The sequence below is a fragment of the Danio rerio genome, chromosome 2 (assembly GCF_052040795.2).
Source record: "Danio rerio strain M-AB ecotype USA chromosome 2, GRCz13ab, whole genome shotgun sequence".
Classification (NCBI taxonomy): Eukaryota; Metazoa; Chordata; class Actinopteri; order Cypriniformes; family Danionidae; genus Danio; species Danio rerio.
The window spans coordinates 42,093,288-42,114,842 of NC_141022.1; the positions used below are offsets into that span (position 1 = coordinate 42,093,288).

At 37.4% G+C, this 21,555-nt stretch overlaps 1 protein-coding gene across 5 annotated transcripts in view; it reads left to right on the plus strand.

The window, feature by feature from the left end:
* The window catches only part of cdh24b (cadherin 24, type 2b), a 267,633-nt gene extending 250,582 nt beyond the window's left edge, over window positions 1-17,051 (plus strand). For 2 of the 5 annotated variants that reach the window (XM_087238461.1, XM_087238462.1), the window contains 6 exons: window positions 8-129; window positions 2,911-3,028; window positions 3,406-3,714; window positions 6,795-6,999; window positions 9,623-10,061; window positions 12,054-17,051. In XM_087238461.1, coding sequence (XP_087094587.1) covers window positions 8-129; window positions 2,911-3,028; window positions 3,406-3,714; window positions 6,795-6,999; window positions 9,623-10,061; window positions 12,054-13,058 — 2,198 coding nt within the window. In that variant the 3' untranslated portion in view covers window positions 13,059-17,051. 5 annotated transcript variants of the gene reach the window in all.
* The last annotated feature ends 4,504 nt before the right edge of the window (window positions 17,052-21,555 follow it).

Genomic DNA, 21,555 nt, shown 5'->3' on the forward strand with positions numbered 1-21,555 from the left:
ACCTCAGATAACCCCAGCCAGGTGTCCAGAGTGGTGGTTGCAGTAGAAACCCTGGATTTAAATGACAACGCTCCAGAGCTGGACAGGCAATACAACACTGCAATGTGCGACTCTGCTTCCACCGGACAGGTGAGAGAAAAAGCCAGATTTTGGGCACAATGAAGGGCACACATGTCTCCATTGACTGGTTCATTTGTTACTGTAAAAGCAGAGGAAGCGCTCTAATGAGAGTGCTTTTCTTAAGCTCTGCAATTAGGTAATTGTCACAGATGAATTATGGGTGATTAATTACCTTTTTCTCAAGACTTCAACCATTTAGGAGTGCTTTGTGTTCATATGGATTTGGATTTGGTGGTGCATGGCGTTCCTCTCATTTTTTTTTTCCTGCACATCTGTGAATGTGTCCATTTATATAGCCTGTGCACTGATTGATTACTTCTGCCTTTCCCCTGCAGCTGAATCACTGCTATTCCCATTTAGAGGATGCTTCACTCGTTCTCATCTCCTCTATAGATATACATTATAATCTGCTCATCTTTTGCTCTGTTGGCTTTCATCCATTTTGCTTCTCATTCCAGTTCCTTATACATTTCGAGTGCCTGCCTACTCCACGTTTCTGTACGTTTCGTTTTTTTGCCTGACTCATGCTTTTCTTTGATTCTTAATTGGGTGGCGTGCATCTGTTAAGCTGTTGTAGCTTGTGTCCTTTTTTCTGTCTTTCATTCTGCTGTCTTCGCAGAATGCAGTCAAATGAAAGCTTATAGTGTTTTTGCCAAGTTGAAGAAGTGTTATCAGTACACCTTGCTATAGTTTTGGAACAAAATTGGGTGTTTTTTATAAGTTAATGTGCACGTGAAACTGAAACAATGCAGTGCTTCCAACAAATATAGTTTACTTGGACGGGCCACCCAGGTATATTAACGGTCACCCAAGTAAATTTAATTTTTTTTTACCACTATTGTAATCTTTTTACAATTTTTTTCGGATCCGCCAAAGGTAGTAACCGCACATGCCGTTTGATTAACCAGTGGAAAATTTTCTCTCGCCCTACACATTTTGTACTGCTCATTGTGTATGCGCGAGAACTGTCAACAACACTTCCTCAGAGAGTCTTACATGCTCTGCAGAGACCCACAGTGATGTGACTTTTTGAGGCTTAAAAATTCGTCCGGCGACTCTGGCCAGTCTTGCTAAATCTCCTAAAATGTCTGGAAGTCGACTTTTGCTTTTGCTTTCTAAAGTTGTTGCGTTTTTACATTACTCTTTTATTAAAAACTTCTTTCCGCTTGGTTGAGAAAGAGACAGAAAGAAAAAGTAAATAATAATAAAAGTTAAAAATTAATTTTGTGTCACATGTAATTAACCATTAATGTGCCTTGAGTAAAGGATGTGTTTCAATCCGGCCATTACTGCTAGTATTTTTCAAACCTGGGACACTGAGAGGGACACTGCAATGATGAAACTTTTTTAAAATTACATATAAGCACTTTTCATGACATTATTCTTATTTCTGTTAAAATGCTTGCAGTTCCATTAACCAAAGTTATGCTATAAAATGTTTGAATCTTAAAACCATAAAAAAAAATTTATTTGTAAAGTTATATATTACTCCATGTGAGGTTATATTTCAGCTCATTGGAAATGAAGGTATAATCCATGTAGCACATAGTAGCAGTAGTAAAGTAGCACATAGAATGTGCTCTAGTAAGCTCTTGGTATAGACCTTTTTAAGAAGCACACATGAAATTGCAATGAGAGTTCAAAACTTTACACACAGAGAGGACGTGCAATATCTAAGAGACACTGTTATCGGGAAACCCACTCCTGGTCTCTGCATATTCAGTTTGGGCTATAGGAGTTAGATCATTTTAAGCTTTAAAATGTGAAAGTCCTTAAAAAATCAGATGCCAATTTAGTGCTCATTTACATTGCATTTATAGATACACTTCCTTTCACTATCAATGCTGAAAAGAGTTGTGGAAACAGTGACGTGCTTTTCAAGATTTTTTGGTGAATAAAGTTGGATGAATAGAATATTCTTTGAGATGCATCTCTTATGTAACATTATAAACTACATTTACACAGTTCATTTTAATCCGTCCTTGCTAAATAAAAGCATTTATTTCTCATAAAATAGTTTATATACAAGAAGCTCATACTGTACACAGTACTCTTTTGTGTGTTGCTTTTCATCGATACAACTTATTTATGAGAAAACCATTTATAGAGATAGAAAAGATCCCTTTTTTGATGTAACACAAGTCATTTACTTTGAATAAAAGCTCTTTGTGAATGTCTGCTTGTTTATGTATTTAAGTGGAAGCTTGTGTAACTTCTTTGTGGCGAAGAAAGTTTGGTGACCCTTAAGCCTGTGCAAACTACTAATGCGACTTGACGTTATTTCAGTACAACGCTGAAATCACAAGGAAAAAAACACCCTTTTTCATGCCTCAGCACAATCGCCTTCAGCTCTGATCTGCATCGCACGGCTCATTTTTGTTTTAACTTTTCTCCCTAATGTGTAAGGGGGGAGCACTGCAAAAAGCAGCCCGCCGAATGATTATTTCTAGTTTAAGTGGATCTCTGGAGTCGGCGCCTCGTTTTTAGAGCTGCGTCTATGTTTGGGTGTTCCCCAAGGCTTAGTACTCGGTCAGACTTAATTATTGTTTGACTTCGCGGTGTGGGCTAATCAGTCTCCAGTCACCTATTTGCAAAGGTGCCGGCGAGGTTAATGCTGATATCTGAGATTAAAATGTGCATCAGTTTTTTTTTTAAACAAATCTTTCCTCTCTTTCCATTACGCTTTCGCTCTCCTCTACCCTTTCTCTCCTTCCTCGCTTTTGGCTCTGCTCCTTATTTTGTTTCTCTCTCTCTCTCTCTCTCCATCTTTCTCCTATCTCATTTTCTCAGGTGGTGCAGGTGTTGCGGGCGATTGATAGAGACGAGGGGGGAAATGACAGCGCCGTCCATTTCAACATCCCTCCGGACTCCAACGCTGCCCTCAACTTCAGCATCAGGGAGAGTGGAGGTTTGCAGTCTCTTCCACAATTTGTTTCTCCCATCCAGCCTTGTGCATCGGCGTCTCTCTTGATCCGTTAGTCTGTGTCTGCGACCGCATTGTGTGGCTGCTTTGTGCCCTGCTCTTTTGTTTTCCCCATTGTTTGCTTTTGCTTCTCTGCCACATCTATCTTCTCCCGACACACACAGACGAAATGTGCTCTGGCATTCATGCCGCATTTGGACTCACTGGTCTGTACAAATGTTATACGAGCGGCAATGGAATTAAAGTGCACTCGATTGAGTTCAATTAAATTAAAGTTCCATCGAGCACAATTTGATCTAAAAGCCTTCCATTTTTTTTCCTGTGTTTCTCAATTTCTTTGCTATTATTCTCCTCTTTTCCAGGCCCCACTGCTAGCTTGGTGCTGGCATCACCTTTGCAGACTCTGTCTCGCTCTACTTCATCCTCGATCACCCTTTATGTCCCGCTGGTATTAAGGGACGGGCTTTCTGGTTTGACCAGCACGGGGACAGTGACGGTGTCTGTGTGTCCCTGTCTGAGGGGCGGAGCACGGGCTGGAGAGAAGGAGAAGCAGAGTGAGGCAGAGTGGGACCGGGAGACGGTTTGTTTGCCCCAGCACTCCTCCTTACCCTCTCCTGGACTCAGCACTGCCGCCCTGCTGGCCATTTTAGCCTGTGTGGCCACTCTTTTGGGTAAGTTTAATACCTTCCAAGTGGTAAAGGTTTATGTAGTCAGGTGTGATAATGTATAGTCATTATGGAATTTCAATTGAATCAATGGGATAGCCCCTTGAGATGAACCCTCTCATTTCTGAGGGGAATCATTATGAAAAATAAATAATGAACGGTTGATGAAGACCAAACAGAACAGATTTGGGTTAAAATTGTTTTGTTATTTTTACTGTATGTGTATTGATCTTGGCCACATGGTGGCGCAGTGGGTAGCACCGTTGCCTCACAGCAAGAAGGTTGCTGGTTCGAGCCTCTGCTAGGTCAGTTGGCATTTCTGCGTGGAGTTTACATGTTCTGCTCTTGTTCGCATGGGTTTCCTCTGGGTGCTCCGGTTTCCCCCACAGTCCAACGACATATGCTATAGGTGGATTGAGTAAGCTAAATCGTCCGTAGTTTATGTGTGTGAATGAGAGTGTGTTTCCCAGTGATGGGTTGCAGCTGCGTAAAACATATGCTGGATAAGTTAGCATTCATTCTGCTGTGGTGATCTCTGATTAATAAAAGGACAAAGCAGAAAAGAAAATGAATGAATGAATGAATGTATTGATGTAGTTTACTAAAATTACATTTAAATCTATTCAAATTCTTTGCTGTCCATTGAAATAAAGTTGATATTACATATTGGATGCAAAAACAAACAAACAATAATAAAAACAAATCTGAAGTGTTTAACGGTCCTGTGAAATTAAAATAAGCTTGTTTAGATGTTAGTGTCTGTCTGTTAGTTTTAAGGATATGTATGAGCTAGTTGTCACATTCCCCTAAATAATAGAACAACAAGGAAGGATCCAATATATCCAACAGTGCAAAAACAGGTCAAAAACAGAGAAAGAAAATAAACATTCTGAATTGAAAAGCCGAAGAAGTCCAGATCTAAGTAGCAGTCCAGAAACAGCTAGAGGTCCTGAGATAGACAAGAGCGACAATGATACAAACACCCAGTGCTCATGATAATTAGCCCCAGCTGCTGTAACTTAATCAACACAGCTGATCAGCAAATCAATATGTCATGTGACAAAACAACACCAACACACCACTAAACTTCAGTTTAATTCAATTCAATTCTATTCATGTTTATTTCTATAGCGTTTTTAGAATGTAGATTGTGTCAAAGCAGCTTAACATAGAAGTTCTAGTAAAGTCCAGATTTCAGAGTTCAGTTTAGTGTGGTTTAATTTTCACTGCTGAAAGTCCAAACACTGAAGAGCAAATACATCAATGCACAAATCCGCAAGTCCCTAAGTACACAAGTCCCAAACCAAGCAAGCCAGTGGCGACAGTGGCAAGGAAAAAAACTTCACCAATGGACGAAGTGAAGAGAAAAAAAAAACACATGAATGGAACAAAACAAAACCCCGTGACAATAACATAGACACACCAGGAAGTGCGCACAATCCACAACCATGACACTAGTGTGCTCAAATTTTTTTTACTTTTTAGACCAGATTTTAGTTGGTCGATGGCGCAGTCTAATTCAGTTCCTCAAAGTATCAACGCGCTAACAATGCCTTAACACACCTCCTTTGTAGACTGGAACACCCATGAGTCCACAAAGCGGCGCAAATTGGTTTGCTATTTAAACAATGTGGCGGAAAACTTAAGATGACAGTTGTGCTGGTCTGAAAAAAGCAACAAATCATGCCATACACATCTTGCACCTTATTACACCAAGTGTATAATAAAGCCCTCCGTGTTTTGGTTGCGATTACGTCAAACATTGAATAAAAATGCATATTTCAAAGCACTTTATGGGACCTTTAAATGTTTTTTTAAGTTTTAAATGTTGCTTTTTAGTTTTTGCTAAAACTAAACACTAAAAAAATACATTGATAATTCATGAAACTTTATGTAAAATTAACAGAAATCTACCAAATAGACTTGAAATCAAATAAAGTGAAACAGAGTAATTATACATCGTACAATTAATCTTTTTTTAACTAGTTGCCATGGAAAAGGTGCTCATTTTTATTTGCTTAACTAATTTTCACCTCGTACTAAAGCAACTAAAATAGAAAAATAAATATAAACATTACATTTATATAGAATCTTAAAGTTTCTACTGAGAGAAAAAAATAACCATCGGTAACATTTTACTTGAATAGGTGTTCATAAGAGTGTCATGAAACCTTTATGATCATGACATTACACCTCATAAATGTGAATGAAATTTTATGCATGCTTAAGACAACTGTTATTAAGTGTCACTTGCTCAGTTATGTAATTTGCAGAGATGACATTATTTGTTAAGATGGCTTGACATAAACAAATACATACAACCAGGCTTCAACTTAAGATTGCCAAGACAACATAACTTGTCATAAATCTGTCATAAACATGAATGTCATGAGGCTTTATAATTTTCTAAACAGGTTTTGAAAATAAAATGTTTTGTTAAATGTGAAATGTCAAAAAATGTACAGGGTCATTAATATTTAATATTTTAATGACAAATTCAGCTTGAACAACTGCAGTTGAGGTTAAAAAAAAAAAAATATATATATATATAACATTACTGTAAAAAATATATATCAAAAAACACAGTTCAGCCAAATTTATTAAACAATATTATTACTAACATTATACACTAAATAAAACAAATTTTAAAATACCTAATATTGCTTAAATATACAAAACAATCATCAAAATCTGAAGATGGTGACAGTAATGTTTGATTTTTGAGAAATTTTGAGAAAAATTGATGATCATTCAATAAAACATCACTGTCAATGACAACTTTAAAATTGTAGAAAATATCAGACCACTAGACACATTGCCTGACCAATCAAATTGCAGTATTTTCACCAGAGCTTCTGTGTTTATTGAATATAATTATTGTTATTTATTATAATTATTATTCAGTCCGTGCAAGAGTTAGTTTGCCAGCTGCCCTAATGTGTCTATTGGGTATCTATTTTTCTGCAGCACCCTGCATTTTATTGCAAAAATTTGTCAACCAGCACGAACACACACATCTTCCTTGTTTAATACATATGGCCTCATCAAACACTCACTCTTTTCCTCTGTGTTTCTCCTCTCCGTAGCTGTCAGTGCTCTGTCTTTGTCTCTGCGCCGGCAGAAACGGGACTCGCTCTCGCCTTTAGAAGAGGATGATGTTAGAGAGAACATCATTACATATGACGATGAAGGCGGTGGTGAGGCGGATACGGCTGCGTTTGACATCACAGCTCTTCAGAGCGCTCCGCACAGCACACGCAGAGGGTATCGCACGCTGGACAGCAGGAACATGTGAGTGTTTAAACTCTGATCAAACACTTTGTACGCTTAGTCTGGTACAGCAATGGAAAAACTCGGTCTGTACTTTGATGAAAAACTTGTTGAAGTCACTTGAAGGGAGGGTTCAGATCAAAATTAATATTTCAGGATCATTTATTCACTCTGAGGTTTTGGGTTTTCTTCTAGTGGAACACATATGAAGTTGTGACTTTGTTTCCAATATGCATATGGTTTGATGAAGATATAAAAGGATAGTTCACCAAAAAATGGATATTTAATCACCATCAAGTGGTTCCAAACCTTTATGAGTCTTTTTTATTTTGTAGAACGCAAAGAAGATATTTTAAAGAAAGCTAAAAAACCTGTAATCATTAACTTCCATAGGAAAAACAAATGGAAGTCAATGGTTACAGCTTTCCAGCTTTCTTCAAAATATCTTCTTCATTGTTTAACAGAATAATTAAACTCAAAAAAAGTTTGAAATAAGTAAATAATGACATAATTATTTTTTTTACAGTGGTCTATGCCTTTAATGTTGGAAAATGAGATAAAACAGACATACAAATACATTATTTTAATAAATAGCTTTCTTTTACCTAATCTGTGATTTGTTTTTTTGTTGCTATGAACTTATTTTAAGCTTTAATTTTCACATTGTCTTTATCTTCAAAGAAATGCAACATCACTTTAAATTGAGCTGTAAATGGCTCACAGAAAGTGAATGCAGAGGAAGGCCTAAAGAGCATTTGCTCCCTGCAGACCACACCATCTGACTCAGACACCTATGGTTTTATCACATTTATCACATCACCTCTCTGGAGGTTGCCACCAAACTTGAGAACAACAAAAGTAAAACATAATTATAAAATCCTATTTAAAACTTAACTAAAGCAAATGGCTACAAATGCATGTGCTTTTACATTTGCTATTGCAGAGGTGAATAATTAAAGTGAATAACAACTTTTAGAGTTTAGTCTGTTTTAAAATTGACTTTAATTATTTATTTATTTAATTTTTATTATTATCATTCTATTTTATTGGCTAAAATACATTTCGGTTCATGATATAGGGTTCTATTTTATCAATCTAGGCACAAAGCATCAAGCGCATGGTGCAAAAAACATTAAGGGAATGTCAGAATCCACTTTTGCTAATTTAAGGACAAAAACAATTTGGGGTTTGGGGTGCCAGGGTTCATAGTCTAACAGGGTTGTGCTTATTCTCGTAGTGAGTTAAGGGTGTGTTTTGAGCATAACGTGCATTAAACCAATCAGAGTCTCATCTCCCCCTTAAGAGTCAGTTGCATCACGCCATGGCGCATTTGTTTTTTACATGGGGGACTTTGTTAGTGGAAAAACTGAATGGAAAAAACTGAATGCTTCACCAGCGAGAAAACAGTTTAAACAGACCATCTGCAGCGAGATTAAAGAATGAGCCTTCTCCATTCGTCCTCTCTACTTTTTCTTTACTTCTTTACTTTCCTGGATAAGGAAACGGTGTTGTACGCACTACAATAAGTACATCCATCAGCCTTTATATTTAAATTTTGTTTATTAAGCACAAAGATTTGTTTGAAAACTATTTCTAAATTTTGTTCTAATTTCCTACAAATAAATGAACAACAATAATGAAGTGTGGTTAAAAAACTGAGCTATATCCAAACACACATCCTATTCTTATGCCACATATGTTGATGCATACGTCTCCAAAACCCGAAAGGTAGACAAATCTAAATGCAAACGGGAAAATTACGGTTGCCTTGGTCTGAAAATAGCAACAAATCGCTCCAAAAACGTCTTGCACCTTTTTGCGCCGGGTTTATGATGGGGCCCATAGTGTTTTTATTAAATATTTTTCATATTCATGGTTATTCATTGTGTGTTTTTTATTGTATTTTTTTATTTTCATACATATTTAAAATTATTTTATATGCCCAAGACTACATGGAACATCCATTGATTATATATAGTTGATGTCAAAATTATTAGCCCCCCTGTTATATTTGAATTATTTTATTATTTTTTTCCCAATTTCTTTTTAATGAAGATTTTTTTAACACATTTGTAAACAAAATAGTTTTAAAAACTAATTTCTAATAACTGATTTATTTCATCTTTTATTTTATATTTTTTATTCAGCTTAAAGTGCAGTTTAAAGGCGTTAACTACATTAATTAGGCAAGTTAGGGAAATTAGGAAAGTTATTGTATAACTGTTTTTTTCTGTAGCCAATTCGAAAAAATATTGCTAAAAGCTAATAATATTGACCTTAAAATTATTTTAAAAATGCTTTTATTTTAGATCAAATAAAACAAATAAGACTTTCTTTAGTAGAAATAATAACATTTGAAGTATTGTGAAAAAAACTTGCTCCATTATATTAGAAATTTTACATGAGGGCTAATAATTTTGCCCTCAACCCTACAGTATGTTCCATTAAACATCATTCACATCTTAGTCACACCAAGGTTATTTATGTATTTCATTTTTATTCCATTGTTTTAACTTTAATTAATTTTATTAGCCAGGCTACATTTATTAACAACACAGTCACAAGACATAAATGAATGATTTTTTACCTTTGTTTGTCACACTAAATACATTATCCATTCATGAGATACTCTGTGTCTCCCCAGACGTTATTCTCAACACGTTCAGGAGAAGGCTCGAGCCTATAGCAGCTGGGCTCAGGCTGGAGCTCTGGACCCTGGACAGTACGCCAGTCAAGGGGCTCCTCTATATGGCCGCTTTTGCTATAGCAGCCACACCCTGCCAGTGCTTCGCCGCTCACAGGGCCCCTACGAGCCTGGTTTAACCGAACTGGCCTACCGCCTCCCTGGGAATCAACCGGACCACTCTCTAGTCATTCAAAACCAGGCGGCTGTAGTTGGCCCTCTGGAGCCAGGAGCCATTTACATGCCAACCACAGAGGCCGGTCTTGGTTCTAAAGAAGGGACAGCGTCTCAGGATGGAGCAACCGCATCTGACGGAGGAACGCCAAGGAAAAACGAGCCAAAGGACGCCGTAAGCAGTGATGCCCAGCAGAGTCAGAGCCAAGGCCAGGATCTGGATTGGGTAAAAAAACACAACATAATTTATCTTTATTAAGTCATGATTCATCATGTTCAGGTGCTTTAATAACCAATGTTGGGGTAAAAACCAGATGGAGTTTACTAATTTTATCCTCTAGAGGAAAATCAATTTGAATAATTAATGGGCTTTTAAACAAATGAGACAATTACTTGTTGCTTTTGGCTGGATAAGTTAAACAGCTGAACGTGAACTAAAAAAAAAGAACCTGTATGGCTAATTTTAATTCACAGACGCTCTTCTCAGTCACACTCCAGCAGCATCAAATCAGTATGAATGTATTATGTCTAATAAACATTCATTGAACTGGAGACTTGAGAACGGTTGTGAAATTAATATTAATATTCATTTCACGACGCGTGTTTCTCCAAGACAGTTGTCACTGAAGGTTGTGTATTCAGAAATGGCAAAAGCAGCATGTAATTAAAGGATTGTACAACTTTTTGATGAATACAATATGTGCGTTATTTGCTGTCATGGAAATTTATGCATAGCGTCGCGCTTTTTAAGAGGCAAGCCAGGGAATTCTAATGTCTGATTTTTATACATGTACACATTTATGCAATGAAGCGCACTATTTGAATGTATTTGCAGACTGAAAAAGACACATTTATTTTATATTTATTATAAGAGAGAAGGACAAGCCGATTTAAATATTATTACTCAATTGAATGGGCATTATAAGCTGATAGATGTGGGCCAGTAGGGGCCTTCTGCATGGTTAATCAGCTATAGATCACATATACGACAGCAGCTAGAAGTTAACAAGAATTATTTATACTATTTATTAAATTTCCCATTGTATTTTATAAAAAATGTCTACCCCAACCCTAAACCCAACCATCACAGTAATGTAAAAACAGATATTAATCTGGAGTCTTTTCTATTAGTATCGCTGATTAACCACAAGAATTATTTATATCATTTATTAAATTTCCCATTAATTGTATTTTCTTAACGTCTACCCCTGCCTCACCCTGAAAGCTAACTGTCACAATAATGTAAAAACAGATCTGGATCTGGAGTCTTCTATATTAATATAGCTGATTAACTATGTGGATGTATGATAACAACTTTTTAAGCCTACGGGTAGTCGCAGAAGTCCCCTAATGGCCCATATCTGTCAACTGACAACCAATGATAAAGCCCATTCAATCAAGTGATAACATTCGAAGTGGTTGGAAGGACATACTATATTTGAAAGTATTAACATCCCTAATTTTTTGGTAGGGATGGGCGATATGGACTTACAATTATATAATATTTTCTGCAATTTGCTATGATATTGATAATTTTGACAATAATTTATATGTATCCAAAAAGTCCAGTATCTTTAGATAAAACTTAATTTTCATGTTTTTCATTTTTTATACTTTCCACACTTCAACTGTTCTCCTGGATGTCCACTGTCTTGCAATGCTCAGCTATATTTAAACACTGAAGCAGCTGATTAAGCTTTTCAGGTTCAGATAAAAGACACAAGCAGATGTGTTGAAGCAGGGTAGTGGACAGTTCAAGACCTCAAGCATATACCTTGGAATGTTATTTCTGTGTCATTCATACTGGACACTAGAGGACGCTCTAGCATACATATATTTTTTTTCAAATGTGAAACAACTAGTTTTTAGCCAGCAGGTTCGTTTTTGCTTGTTTTTTTTTTTAGCTTCCAGTCAAGGTGTGTTTTCACATGTTGTCTCCCACTCTCTCTTTCATCTCATCCTCATCTCACAGTGTAGCATTAGCTCTTTTTAGAGCTCAATTAACCTGTTTCATCTGTTATCAACTCTTCCTCCTTTTTCCATCTGTCTGACTTTGTCACTTCCTTCCACTACTCGTGCTCCACAACACATTGCAGTCTCACTTCATCGTTATCACATTTCTCTCAGCTTTCACCTGCTCATTGCAAATTTTCTCTCTGCTTTCTTTTCCCTCTCTTTAACAATCCTTTCTCAAACACGTCCCTGTGCTGAATAACAGAAGAATAAACTCATCCTTACCTCCCGCTCTAACCCTCCTGCTCCTCCCCGTCCCCTACAGGTCCAGCCGGACACGGGTGCTCGCGACCGAGAGCTGGTTTTGACCCGTTCTGGCTCTATCGCTGGGCCAGGCACAACCAGCGGGTGGGTATGCGACTCCGCCACGCTCCCCCGAGCAGGACGCCACTCCTCACGGGGCAGTATATCCATAAATAGGAGCACCGCAGCACCTTCTGAGTCTAACCACAATGGGGTGGCAGACACAGCTAACGGGAGCAACGAAATGCAGTCTGTTAGTGCAAATTACGCCACCATCCTCCAGGGGGAGCAACAGAGAGACTACCCCGGAACTTTGGGACGGGGTGGGCTGGAGATGGGCAGTGGGTTCGTGGTGGGTCGACCAGAGAGAGAAGCCAGCATTCCACTAAGCACCGGGATGTATCCAGAGGGTGGCGGGTTCATAGGAGACTGGCATGAAAGGGTGGGGATAACTGGGTATCCGTTAGGAAGGAGGGATATGACGCCTCAGCTCCTTCCATATCCCGGTCAGGGCAGGGGGGCATTTGGCAGCATTTTAGGGTATGGCGGAGCATGGCCCCCACCACCTGATGCATCAGGAAGAGGGGCACCAGTCGGAGGAGCCCAATCCCTTGCCCTGAGGGTTGGCGAGTTCCTACGTTTGCGATTGGCGCAGGTGACCTTTGATCCCTCCCAGCCACCATACGACTCGGTGCAGGTGTATGGGCTGGAGGGCACAGGCTCCCGCGCCGGGTCTCTCAGCTCCCTGGACAGCGAGGGTGGCAAAGATGCCGAGAAGGACGTCTGGGGAGCAGGTCTAGAAGATTGGGGCCCACAGTTCCAGAAATTAGCCCAGCTTTTCAGAGAAAGGGAGAAGGAGAGCGGAGAAGATAAAGAAGGAGATGTGGAGGCCAGCAAAAAGCACAAGGAAAGCGACTGGGAAGAGAAGGACGAGCAGTCTGGAGACGAGGAGCAGGCCAATGTCTGAGAAAAAGAGAAAGAGAGATGGAGAGGGGCTGGGTGGGACAGTGATTAAAAGGAAACAAGAGGCGGAATAATGAAAAGTGAAGGGTAAAGAGGGAGAGACGAAGAGGAAAGGTAATAAGGGAAGACAAGGAAAAATGAACAGAGAGAGCAGAGGCAGTGGAGAGAGTGATTGATGCAATTTGAAGCAATAAGTGCGGAAAAGCTGACGTGTGAGCACAGTGTTTCTTTAGCCAGCATTTAACATTCCGTGAGTGTGTTTGGCGGTGAGCGAAAAGCAAAGTTCACTGTATACCAGATCACATTAAATTACGACAGAGGAAGAGAGAAATTTGAACTTTTGGATATTTGTGACGAGCTAGACAATGGTGCCACGGGGGAGGAGTGAGAAACGCTAGGCCGGAATAACACAGATGAAAAGTTGCGGCAACACATGAGGGAGTTGGGAAATTAATATTTGTACAGAAATTGTTTATACATTCACAAAAGCAAGAGAACTGAATTATTCAAAAGAAAGCACTGAATATTACAGTAAAGTCCTGAATAAGTGTCTGCACAAAGATTCTTGGTGTTTACACATACACACAGACAAAACAAACACACATCAATTTTAAACCCTGCTTGGAAATTCTGCTTCGTGGATGTCTACTTGTCAGGGTTCAAAATGACTCACATTTTTTGCCAAGAACAGATTGTATACAAAGTTGTCCAAGAAAAAAAAAAGTCACAAAATTAAAATGTAGTGATGCTAAAATTGTGCAAAGCATATGCACAATCATTGTCAAAAAAAATTAAAATAAAATCCCACGTACAAAACAGAAGGTGATTTATGAGAGCTGACAGATCTGCTTCAGCTAGAATGCACTTTTATACATGATGTTCGAAAATAGATTACAAACGTTGTTGTTGTTTTTTATTGGACAGAAATCAAAATATATATAGAAAAAAAGATGTTCTATGTAAATGCATTTAAATGTAAATATCACTGAATGCCATTGTGAAAAAGTGACAACAGTACTGTAGTCTGTAAGTAACAAAAAAATAATAGAATAATACAATGAAAACGGAGGACAATATACTATATTATATTACAGCCACTGGATATGACTGGAAGACTCTGGATTGACTGACGCTGATTAATATCTACCAGTACAATGTCGGATTCAGATGTGTCACTCTGCCCTAATGGAACTTTTTTTTCTTTGGTTTGAATGCAAAAGCTCCAGATAAATGTACGTGAAGTCCTTTTTCTGGGTTGAGCACACATTCTGCTTTGATTATTCCGGTTAATCACACTGTGGACTCACTGTGACTGGACTGAACCACTACACACTAATACCAGGGGGCATCATGCAGTACAAACTCACACCTTGTCAAACAGCCCAACAGATGTCATGCTCTGTCAGAAATATGAGCCTAAAGTGATTATGAACAATCAGTGTCAATACTGTTGTATTGTAAAGAGTATATTTACACAATGACAATTCCCCCTGGAGTCTATTAGATCAAACACTGTGTCTGCACTGGTTGAGAGTGGTGCGATGTATTTGACAAAAACAAAAAGAGTCGCTACATTAACGTGGGCAGTTTTTGCTTCTTTTTGTTTCTGATCAAAGATTCCAGACAGTGTTAATGACAATGACAAAAGTAACATGAATAAACCAGGAGGCAAGCAGTATATTTATGCAGTGAGTGAATGTGGCTTCACAAAATTGAAACTGGATTTGATCTTTTGACATCATTACACAAATATACAGATTACATACTGGTTTATGATGCACATACTACTGCTTTTTTTACTGCTTTGGTTTTAAAAAAGCATACAAAGCAATGACTGATGGGACAATATTGTTCTTGGCATAAAATGCCATTTTAACGTCATTGCAGATTTTTTTACAAATTTAAACGTCCCTCTACAATCCCCAATTTGGGCAGTTCATTCTGATTGAAGTAGTTACAAGTGATTTTTTAATTATTATTCAGGTCTGCAAGTCCAATTACAAACTAATTATTTTAATCCATGTAAACCCTGCTAGTGATACGGTCTAAAGTGGATTCCATTAATTCCAAAAACAGAATATGGCTGTGAATGTTTTGCTTTAACTGTTTAGTGCTGCCATCCCTGCAGACCAGTGTAGACATGGGGTGACTCTTTAAAAGATTAGTTCAACCAAAAATGAAATTTTCTTTATTAATTAATCCCCCTTATGCCATTCTAATTTCCTGAGACCCTTGTTTATCCTCAGAACACAAATGAAGATATTTTAAATGAAATCTGACATGTCTCTGGCCCTCCATAAACAACAAGATGAGGGAGGTTCAGTAAGGGAACCCAAAACAGTAATCATACCAAGCTCCAAGAACACTTTTGTGGCTTTGTTTGCCTACATTCTCCTTTGGTTCTGGTGCATGTTTACTATAGCCCCTTTTACACAGTGAAAATTTTCTGGAATGACTTTATCAGTAATTTCAAAAATGCTAAATTAAAAAACTAAATTAGTTAAAATACTGGTAAATTCTAACATTATTAACCCGAAATGACTTTTAAACAGCTCCGCTTTTATTGTAATCATAGAGAGGTCCGTTTTTTTTTTAATGGTTTCAACTTTATTGAAAGCTTTAGCATTCATACAGCTGCTTTGTCCCAGAGACATCCAAAGGCAGAGGTGCCAACGGCAGATAAAGTTTACACATTTGACTACATTACAAATTCTGTGGGTGGATAATTATTGTGTACAACTTAGATGAAAACATATGGAGGAACACTATCCCATGTCGAGATGTACATAATATGTGTGTTGACGCTTACTGAAACAAGGTAAACAGTGGTTTATCATAAGCTTTTTATCGATAATTTTTGACACAGTTGGCATTAAGAAGGAACATAGAAACATTATCTGACTAACATCTAGTAGCAAAATGTGTCTGGAAAAATATTCAAAGACCTTTATTTTCATAAACAACATGGATGTGATTGCGTCTAAATGTTCTGATTGGCTGAAGGAGATGTCTCACGTCAGCACGTTCTAATCGTGAATGCGCTCTTTCAGGCAGTTTCCCTCCTGCATTCACTCAGAGCAGCATACTGGCAAATTATCGATAAAGTTACAACTTGTCTTTCCGGAAAATTGTTGAAACTAATTTACTGGTATTTTCAAAAAAGGACCTGTTCACACATAACCCCTTTCCAGAAAATTGTCAGTAGTTTTCCGTAAAGGTCTGTATGTGTAAAAGCTTCTAATGGTTAATACTATGCTTGCATGTTGCATTGCTGACTCTAATAGCAATACATCATACTGCTTATAGTAAAATACACCCTAATAATGACACGATGAGGAAGAGAAACATTGGTGAATAAGATCATTTACAGGGTTTTTGTGCACAAAAGTGTTCCTGGATCTATGTGTGATTACAGTTAAACCACTGAAGTCACAGGAATGTTTTTGGTTCCTTCTCTTGACTTTAAATGTCAAGGGTCAGAGAGCTCCAGGATTTCATCAAAAACATCTTAACTTGTGCTATAAAGATGAAGAAAAGTCTCAGGGGATTGAGACGACACGAGGGTGAGAAATTAAAACAGAATTTCCATTTTTGGGTGAACTAATCCTTTAGAGCAGTGTTTCTCAAGCATGTTCCCGGAGGACAACCAGCACTGCATGTTTTGGATGTCTCCTTTGCCTGTCACACCCATTCAAGGTATTTCAGTCTCTGATTATGAGTAGATGATCTGAATCAGGTGAGTTTGGTTTAAGGAGACATGGAAAATGTGAAGAGCCGGTGGTCCGCGAGAAATGTGGTTGAGAAACACCACTTTAGAGGATTGAATAAGTCCCATGTGAGTTCCTGTACTTCATTCATCCTGGTTTCTGCCTTCTTATTGGACTGAATTGTTGGTACTGAGATGTCACGATGGCGTGTACTAAAATGTATTTATTCTGTTGTACTTTTTCCTTTTCTTTTTTGTAAATTTGAATAAAGACAGTATGTTTTGAGGTGATGTGTGTGCGGCCTGATGTGTATATGCTCTTACTCTCTCTCTCTCTCTTTTTTTTTAAAGAACCTCTTAACTAAATTGACTTTTGACTCTTGCTACTTGTGCGTCCTAGTCTGTGTTTGCCTCTGCTTTGGAGCTGTCCATAGAGGCTCTTCAAACAGGGACTGAGCTTGGCAGGGAGTAAACACAGTGTCTACTCCACTTACTCCCGAGCAGTGTGACAGACTTACAATGCAAGGTCAATAATGGAAACCGAGAGTTCAGATCGCAATTCAAGACAGACAAAAGTTTACAGCGAGGTTCACCTTGGAAATCACTCCATTTGAAGTGTGGATTGCGTAAAATTTTGTGGGATTTATTAGCAGGGCCTGACGTGTCTTAGCTGATCTAATGAAAGTGGAGAAAATAAGGTTGTTTCGAGCCACTGCACCTGTGAGTCAACCCTGCTTATCGTACACTTCAATCCTGCGATACGCGCGCGAGATTGTGTTTAAACTAGCGCATTACCCACAAGTGCTGGCAAATAAACAAGCCACAGCCTTTTTGATTTGAGGCTGGTTAATTATTCATGAGCTCCAGTGCATATCCTGTTCAATTAAATTTGGTTTAATTACGTTTGAGAAGCCTGACATAGGAAATATTAGACTTGAATGAGAGAGACAAAGAGAGAGTGTGATTGCTTTAAAATTCACTTAGAGCAGGAGGAGGATTCGAAATGATTCAGAGAGAGAGAGATTATGAATGCGCGCTCTGTCCTTGAGTTACATAATGAATTGATGCGCAGGTTATTACGCAATGCGCTGTGTATTTAAATAGGCAGGGTGTGAAAACCTACCACACATCCATAGGAAGTAAAAGTTAGGTAAAACTTCTCATCATCTTGTAACATGCAAATAAACACAAAGTCTTCTTGACATGCTTCGTAAAACAGAGTTATACCGTAGATGAGCTATTTCTAAAAGTAACTCCGAAGATTTATCACACGAGTAGAATAAGAGCAAAAATAACTTACTATTAACATACTAATTCACTGCACAAATGTCCTCATTAAAGATTCATTTGCTGAATTGGCCTACAATCCTGCACAACTCCGAATGAAGCTACTGATCATTAGTCTGCTGCTCAACCACAAGACATCTGGAATAGTGTATATGCTAACTGAGTTTTTCAGGTTTGCATTTTCTCCGCTTCCTCAGGGACGCAAAGGTGAAATTGCCCACCAACCTTGATAATTAGACCACTAAATATCTGGCCCACTAAGGCAGTGGGTGAAGGAACAGCAGCAAGACTGCACTTTTCGAAAGTCCCTGAAATACTGGAGGTGTACATTTATACTTGTGTATTACAGCAAACCGTATGTATGTTTGTGTGTGAAGGCATTGTTGTGATAACCCAAAAGTCCCCATGAGTAAACAGCTAAGGATTGAATAACATCATGTGAAAAAAGAGGTTTTATTGTCTTTAGCCCACAGTATATGCAATTTTAGGCCACGCATGTAGTATTGGCTTTTTTGCCTTTTATTGTGGTGAAAATTTGCTGTTTGTTTTTGTTAACTGTTTAAAATGGAGATTTATCAGTGATTTTATCAGTGGTGTAGTATGGACATGTGTCCTCACTGCATCTGTGATTCAAAGATAAGCATTGGACATTCATTTAAATTTAATTATTATTTTTTATATACAATATGGGTGATGCAGTGGCACAGTAGGTAATGCTGTCGCCTCACAGCAAAAAGGTCGCTGGTTCGAGCCTCGGCTGGGTCAGTTGGCGTTTCTGTGTGGAGTTTGCATGTTCTCCCTGCATTCGCATGGGTTTCCTGCCGGTGCTCCGGATTCCCCCACAAGTCCAAAGACATGTGGTACATGAATTGGATAGGCTAAACTGTCCGTAGTGTATGTGTGTGAATGAGTGTGTGGATGTTTCCCAGGGATGGGTTGCGGCTGGAAGGGCATCCGCTGCTTAAAAACGTGATGCATGAGTTGGCAGTTCATTCCGCTGTGGCGACCCCAGATTAATAAAGGGACCAAGCTGAAAAGAAAATGAATAATATAATTATCATTATTTATAATTATTATTTACTCATTTCAAATCTGAATTTCTTTCTCCTCTTGAAGACAAAATAGTGTCAAATATAGGCCCATATATTTTTAAATTAGCTCTGAACTTTTCAGATTTTCTTGCTGTGAGCTAATGGGGAGTGAATTTTCATTTTGCAGGAATTACCCTTTTAAACAATCTCTGTGAGCATGCACATTCAAAAAAAATTTTTTTATTCTTAAAGCCTCCAACCAAATCGTTGATCAACACAGATTCATTCCTGAACAATACAAGTCTTTATGATGAATCACTGAATTATTTAGTCAAATAAATTGTTAAAAACAGCTTTTAAACAGGCCCATAGCCAGCCTGGTGAAAGGGGTCAGTCTTTTTTCTGTTTTTTCCTCACTTCATTTTCTATTTAATTGTAAAATTTTTAAACTGCATTTTAGTGAAATTTTAAGCACTAATTTTTGCTAAACTGGCTAGTTATGGTCAACATAAGCACACTTTTTTATGTACCAAAAGTAATTTTTAAAGAGTTAACAAAAAAACTTTGAATACAAATGTATTACATCACATAAAAAAGTAGGTTATTCTGTTTAAGTTTTAAATGAAATACTGTAGTGTTTTGTCATTTGTAAGGAAAATAACAAATTGGCCAGCTTTCCTTAGTCAGAATGTGGCCCTTTAAATAATAATAAAAAACATAATAAGTATAATACTAATATAGAGATTTACAATTTTTCTAGCAGCTCTTGTAAATTTTTTTTTTTCAAAATTCATGGATAACTGCAATAGCCAAATTAGTATTCAATTTTATTTTAATATGGGAAAATTATGGTGCTTCACACCTATTTATTGGTCTTTTTGGTTTCAAGAATAAGGTCCTAGATTTAGAATTTAAACTACTTGTAAAATCTTTTCTCTATTTAACAACATTAATATGGCATCCATTACAGTCAGACTGTATTTTTTCTTGCACAACTGTATGGTGGACTCATGAAAAATAATAGTTTGCCAGGCCCATAACCAGGGTGCGAAGAAGACTCACCCCTCACTTATTTTTCATGAGTTCAACATCCAGCTGTGCAAGAAAACATATCTGACATAAGTGAAGTCATCTTTTGCTACTGTATTGGTGTTAAATAAAAAAGACATTTTACAAGTAACTTTTATTCTAAATCTTGGACCTTATACTCAAAACAAAAATGACCAATGAAAAGGCGTGAAAATATTAAAATGCATTTGAACACTGACTTAACTATTGTTGATATCCATAAAGTTTGAATGTACTTTTTTTTAACAAGAGATGCTAGAAAAATCGTGAAGCTTTACATTATTATTATTATTATTATTATTATTATTATTATTATTATTGTTGTTGTTGTTGTTGTTTTAATTTTTTTATCAGTCAAATGGCCAAATTCTAAGAAAAGTTTAATTTGCTTTTGGGACAGTTTGTTATTTGCATAATAAATAGCAATATGCCACTGACTTTAACAGATTTTATTTTTATGACAAATGATGTGATAAATTTGCATTTTAAAAATAAATACTTTTTCATATTTCTTTATTCTACATTTTTAGGAAATAATTTTGGTACATCAAAAAATGTGATTTCATACAACAAGCTAATGCAGCTTAAAATGTCACTAAAATGCAGTATTTAAATCCCATAATTAAATAGAAAATTAGGCATATAACTGCAAAAATGAATATTTTTTGAGAAAAGAGAACCACCCTTTTCACCAGGCTGGCTACGGACCTGTTTGCATTTGCATTACAGCCCTGTAAACTGTTAGCATTACAGCCCTGTAAAAATTCAGATCCGCGAACCGCTCCAGTCCTGTTGATTAGCAATATGAGCGAGTCATTGAATCTTTCAACCGATTCCCACATCAACGGCTCATTCTGGATTTTAACACATCTTGCTCGGGGATACGCTTTGATTGTTGACAGGCCAAATGTCCTTAAATGTAAGTTACCAAGTATTCACTTATATAATTAGTATACTATATAAACATCACAAGTTAAACTGTTAAGTAGGCCTTGTTATTTGAATGGCAGTGATTAATGCATGGTCGTGCCGAATCACAGGCGTTCAAAAACATTTTACTTAGGCCTACAGTATTCTCTATTTGAGCTAAAATGAATTTGTTTGTAGCAGGTAACAAACGTTGGGCTACCTTATTTTCTCCTCTCCTGGCGTCAGTGTTGTGTGCTGAAGCTGAACTGGCATATTGTGTTTTGGTAAATGAAATCTTCATTAACGATCTTAATTAGCGTTCGATCTCCCAAACAGTAAACGGACAGAAAATCTATCTAGGAGTGGTGAAAGGCTCTCGAAAAGAGAAACGGGGCACGTGGCATTGGGATTCTCAATTAATTCATTGGCAATTTGAAAGTTTAATTAATAGTAATGTTGAAAGAATTGATAACAATTATGTTAATAAAAAAGATTCAGAG